This window comes from Octopus bimaculoides, chromosome 9, assembly GCF_046866305.1.
Source record: "Octopus bimaculoides isolate indiv1 chromosome 9, ASM4686630v1, whole genome shotgun sequence".
Taxonomy (NCBI): domain Eukaryota; kingdom Metazoa; phylum Mollusca; class Cephalopoda; order Octopoda; family Octopodidae; genus Octopus; species Octopus bimaculoides.
This window is the reverse complement of record NC_142936.1, coordinates 92,341,281-92,347,280: the sequence shown is the minus strand read 5'-3', so window position 1 is coordinate 92,347,280 and position 6,000 is coordinate 92,341,281. Positions and strand designations below refer to the sequence as shown.

At 40.4% G+C, this 6,000-nt stretch overlaps 1 protein-coding gene across 40 annotated transcripts in view; it reads right to left on the bottom strand.

Moving 5' to 3' along the window:
- The window catches only part of LOC106868309 (uncharacterized), a 311,641-nt gene that overhangs the window by 178,317 nt on the left and 127,324 nt on the right, over positions 1-6,000 (bottom strand). For all 40 annotated transcript variants that reach the window (XM_089358046.1, XM_089358048.1, XM_089358049.1 and 37 more), the window contains 2 exons: positions 5,222-5,471; positions 3,962-4,044 (listed from right to left, as the gene is read on the bottom strand). In XM_089358046.1, the coding sequence (XP_089214172.1) occupies positions 3,962-4,044; positions 5,222-5,471 (333 nt within the window). The remainder of the gene's footprint in view (positions 1-3,961; positions 4,045-5,221; positions 5,472-6,000) is intronic.

Here is a 6,000-nt window from a genome sequence, read left to right as displayed (position 1 = left end):
TTATTACAAGCGAAGGTTTCCGCTTGGTCATTTTGAGCTGTCTTTGGTCCAATATGAGCCAGACTATTTGATCCAAGAAGGTCAAGTATGATGACCAGTTTCAATAAGACGGTTTGAAAAACAGTTTTAGCTAACCCTAGCTGATCTTCATCAATCAGTCTCAACTGGTCAGTTATGTCCAACCAGTTAATCTCAACTAAGTCCCAACTAATTGAATCTACCAGGTGATCTAAATTGTCTCATTTCAATCGACCAGTTGGCCTTAATTATCTAATCTCAGCCAACCAGTGCTCTCAATTGTCCTATTTCAGCCAGCCAGTTGATCTAAATTCTCCAGTTTCAGCCAGTTAGTTGGTCTAAATTGTCCAGTCTCAGCCAAGCACATAGGCTGAAATGACCAGTTTATTGGTTGAATAAGTCTCCTTCGTCCAGTCTTAGCTAGTGTGTTAATCTTAATTGGCCATTTAGATTATCTCAGTCTCAAACACAATTTCTGATCACTGCAAAGAAACACAGTGGAACCTAGGTTTATGAATGCCTCTCATCAGGAACAAATCAGTTTATGAACAATTTTTCAAACATAAAATGTTTTGGGTGAATAACAGACATGCAAACTGGCAGCAACAAGCTGGGAGCATCAGTGGGAGAACATCAGTTACTGTCTGGGTTTCACTCGGGGCACTTTTCTACTTGAATTCCCTGTGCCTTCCCTTAAATTTCCTATGGGGAAAAACTGATTTGGTTTACAAATATTTTGGGTGACAAACAGCCTTCAGGAACAAAATTATTCATAAACTGAGGTCCTACTGTTCACTGGAGAATTGGTTTCCCTAGCTGTGTCTTACATGAGGGCAAAAATAATCAGTCCTTTTAGAGACCAAAAGGATTCAGTTTTTGTGTTAATGTAGGCAGCAGAAGTCATTGTTCCATACCTTGAAAGAAACCCAGTCAACAGCTGAGAGAGCCAGCCATTGGATATGGGCTGAAAAGGGCTGATGAAACCTCATTATGGATAAAGCAGGTACATCTTGGCTTATATGGCTAGTTAGATCTGCATCAATCCAAAATTTGAATGATGCTGATGGTCTCAAGATGAAGGACTTAAGATCAACTATCAATGGTTGAGGGCTAATCAGTGGGTAGGGCACTATAAAGCCATCAAGAAGAAAGCCCTGAAACAGTGCACATTCTCTCTTGATGACCCCTGAAACCTGCAGATGGCACTTTCAATTGGCAGCGCTTGCACAAGAGAGCTGATTATAAGTCAATGTTGAGGTCATTGTCGGATTGTCAGTCAGTAATAAATTAGGAAGAGAAAAATGCAGATGCACACACGGCAACAAATGGGGAAAAACAAATTTAATTTACTACAGCATGCCAGAGGATTTGCACCACTGAGGTACCAGCGGTCAGTTGTTGGGAAGTTAATATGTTAAATAGTCACACATTATCTGGACAACAGCTCAAGAGAAGCTGGGGTTTTAAGGCATCAGCAAAAAGATGCAAACAAAGCGAATAGAAAGAGAGAGAAAGAGAGGGAGGGAGAAGATCTTTCATGCTGCAGTTGTTTAAATGATAAAGCTACATGTCAAGAGTTGGCAGTCACATGATATCATGTTGGAGGAAGTGAAACATGGGAGAATGGCACTGGAGTTCACTGAAATGATAACTGGAAATATCTGGAGAGGGGAACCAGAGGTTAGGAAATCATTTTTAGTTTTAATCTGAAGGCTTGACCCATATATACACCCCTGGTTGTGCCTCCTACTTGTTTAGACATGAACTTGCCAGGAAGCATCTGATTGAGTCTACAAAATGCTCAGGTAGGAAGTCGACACCTGTAACTAACATTTGCATGCTGTCCTTCTCTTCCAGACTGTGAAGGCTTACCATAACGTTTAATTTAAATACAGTGAAATTTTTTATGGGGCATGTAGAGGTTAAAGTTATTCCATAAACATAAAATAATAATAAAGATTAGAATACATCATTTACATTATTTACATTTGATGGATATTTGTCCTCATCTTGTTTGTTGTTAACACAATTTTTCGGCTGATATACCCTCCAGCCTTCATCAGGTGTCTTGGGGAAACTTCGAACCTGAGTTCTCATTCCTAAGGTATTTTTCGATGTTATTATTATTATTCAGGTCACTGCCTGGAATCAAACTCGGAATCTTGGGGTTAGTAGCCCATGCTCTTAACCACTACGCCATATGCCTCTGCAATCCAATGTATAGATATGCCACAGGCATATGGCGTAGTGGTTAAGAGCACGGGCTACTAACCCCAAGATTCCAAGTTCGATTCGAGGCAGTGACCTGAATAATAATAATAATAATAATAATAATAATAACATGGAAAAATACCTTAGGAATGAGAACCCAGGTTCGAAATTTCCCCCAAGACACCTGATGAAGCCTGGAGGGTATATCAGCCGAAACGTTGTGTTAACAACAAACAAGATGAGGACAAATATCCGTCAAATGTAAACAATGTAAATAATGTACATAATTCCTCATCTCTTAAATATAGAACTGTACTGTACTAAACACTACTATAGGCACATGTAGTGGAAGGGGGTTTAATCAATTACATCAACCCCTGTGTTTAAGTGGCACTTATTTCATCGACCCCCAAAAAGGGGAAAGGCAAAAATCAACTTGAGTGGAATTTGAACACAGAATGTCAACCTGATAGAGATGATGCCAGGAAACATTTTGCCCAGCACACGAATGATTCTGCGAGCTCACTTCCTTTATAATAAAAATAATCCTTTCTAATAGAGGCACAAGGCCTGAAATTAGAGGGGGGAGGGGCTAGTTGATAACATTAACCCCAGTATTCAGATGGTACTGACTTTATTGACCCTGACAGAATGAAAGGTTATGTTGACCTCAGCAGCATTTGAACTCAGGTTGAAAAAAACCAGATGAAATGTTGCAAGGCATTTTGTCTAACACAAACAATTCTGCCAGTCCACCACTTAATAATAATGGTTTCAAATTTTGGCACAAGGCCACCAATTTCGGGCAGTTGTGGTGTATGCACCTGTTGTACCCTTATCAGACAGGTAGTCATGATGGGTACATTGGGTTTCATATATTTGTACCCCAGTGTAACTTTGATGGCATGCACTGCTCTTTCACTCAATAGTAATAAATAATAATGGTTTCATATTTTGGCACAAGGCCAGCAATTTCGAGGGAGGAGGTAAGTGCTCAATGGATACTTCTTTTATTGACTCCGAAAGGATGAAAGACAAAGTCACCCTCAACGGAATTTGAATTCAAGAGACAAAAGACAGCCAAAGTGCCAAAGTGCCACTGTGCATTTTGCCCAGTGTGCTAACGATTCTGCCAGCTCACTGCCTTAATTATAATAATTATTTCAAATTTTTACCACAAGGGGAGGTGGGGGTGAATCAACTACACTGACCCCAGTGTTCAACTGGTACTTATTTTATCAACCCCGTAAGGATGGAAACAAAGTTGACCTTGGTGGAATTTGACCTCAGGATGTAGCAACAGGCAAAAAAGCGCTAAGCATTTCGCCCAGCATGCTAATGATTCTGCCAGCTCACCACCTTACCTTAATGATAATAATGATCCCATCTGCAATAGGGACAAGGAGTGATATTTTGTGGGGAGGTGCCAGTTGATTACATCTACACCTGTGATCAACAGGTACTTATTTCATTGACCCCTAAAAGGATGAGAGGCAGTAGATATTGGCGGAATTTGAACTCAGTTCGAGATGATGGACGAAATACCACTATGCGTCTTGCCTGGTGTACTAGCGATTCTGCCAGCTCGGCGCCTTAATTAATAAAGTTTGTTAACGGTGATTCCTTCACCCGATCCCTACCTAAACACAAACACAAAGTAAAATGAAAACATGTCGAAAAAACAAAAGGACGTGGTGTTTTTGTGAATGGGCAGTTTGCATTTTGTTTTTACCTCTATTAACTTCTTGTGTTCATCGTTCAAGCGCTTGGTGAGTTCTGTGACAAGGGTTGCACCCTCCAGGGTCCCCACAGCACCTGCGGAAAGAACAGAGATGGAGGATACTCAACAAAAGTAAGAAATATACAAAACGATGAAGAAAAAGTGAGAATGTAAATACAAAGTATTATTCTTTCTTTCTTTTATTCTTTTACTTGTTTCAGTCATTAGGCAGGGGCCATACTGGGGCACCACCTTGAAGAATTTTTAGTCAAATAAATTGATTCCAGTACATTTTTTTGAAGTCTGGTACTTATTTTATCAGTCTCTTTCACTGAACTGCTAAGTTACAGAGACACAAACACACCAACACTGTGTCTTTGTTTCTCCACCACCACTGCTTGACAACCAGAGACACACAGGCTTCTTTCAGTTTCCATCTCTCAAATCCATACACAAGGCTTTGGTCAGCCCAAAATGCCACACAGTGGGACCGAACCTGCACCTAGACTGTGTTTGTGTTCATACTTTGTAACTTGGCAGTTCATCAAACAACAAACAATAAAATAGGCACCATACTGCAGTCAAAATGATAAACTAAACCCTTGTAGGTCAGGCCCCAGCATGGTCGCTGGACTATGACCTGCTTCTACGATATTTCCATGCACAAATTGGCCTCTTTAGTCATCAGAGGCATAAACATGGACAGAGGGAAAGAAGCGGTCAAGAAAAAGCCAAATATATTATCAGACACATGATAAAACGCTGACAATGGCAACAACTGTTGGATAAGCCAATTTTACATTTGAAACACATTCCTGGCAAGTGGTACAGGCATATTAATTGCTGGTAGGGACAAAGTATTTCATTTTGATAAACAAAATACTGTGTCCCTACCAGCAGCCAATATATATTTTTTTTTTATTTTTATTGCCCACAGAGGGCTAAGCATAGAGGGTACAAACAAGGACAGACAAAGGGTTTCAGTCGATTACATCGACCCCAGTGCGTAACTGGTACTTATTTAATCGACCCCGAAAGGATAAAAGGCAAAGTCGACCTCGGCGGAGTTTGAACTCAGAACATAACGCTAGACGAAATACTGCCAAGCATTTCGCCCGGCGTGCTAACGATTCTTCCAGCTCGCAGCCAATATCTATTTTCATTAGGTTTATGATGAATTGAGCCACACTGGCAATATATTGAGTCTTGTAAAAAAAAAATTATGTTTACACAAAGCTATGCACAGATGAAGAAGTAGTGAAGTGGACAAACCTTTCGGAGCAGGTTCTTGACCAATTGCCAGCTGATAGTCGTACTGTTGACGGAGCCTCTCTAAATGAGAGGACCACTCTCCCTCGCGCCGGTCAGTTTCCTCATTGTGGTACCGGGCCAAAATGTCACGAAGTTCAGCCAGTTCATTCTGTTTTTTCTCCTCCAAAGCTGCTTTCATCAACTCAGCTTCGGACTTGTGCAGCTGTTCAGCAGTGAGACGAGTGGCTTTGATGCGAAGGTTAAGTTCATCCTGAGGGGTTTCAAATAAAAAATATACATAAGTAAATAAATACAGAAATAAACATCTGCTCCTGGCAAGATACACATGCAATACAAAAATAAAATACAGAAACTTGACTAATTTTCATCTTTTCTCTATGACTTTAGTAAAACACTTCCAGTAGATTTTTGTACACAACTTTAGTTGAATTACTCCAAGGTGACCATATTTCCACTACATATTTCTTGTTAAACGAAGAAAAAATACAGGTGAATGAAGATAGTATTACTAACAGGTATAAGGAACCAGATATAGCCAGGCCAATACAGCAGGGGAGAGACCTTGACCATGAAGTTCACGGAACACTGAGGGTATAAGATGTTTTGGTACCATCTCTTTGGTGTTGCAGAATCAACACTGACTTATTTACCATTTTCTTACTCTTTCTATCTGCTCGCGCACGTGTGTGTGTATGTGTGTGTGTGAGAGAGAGACCAATGAGTACTTTTGCCAAATTCAGGCTGAATGTCCAGTCAGCCGAGCCAAATCGTCAGTGTCT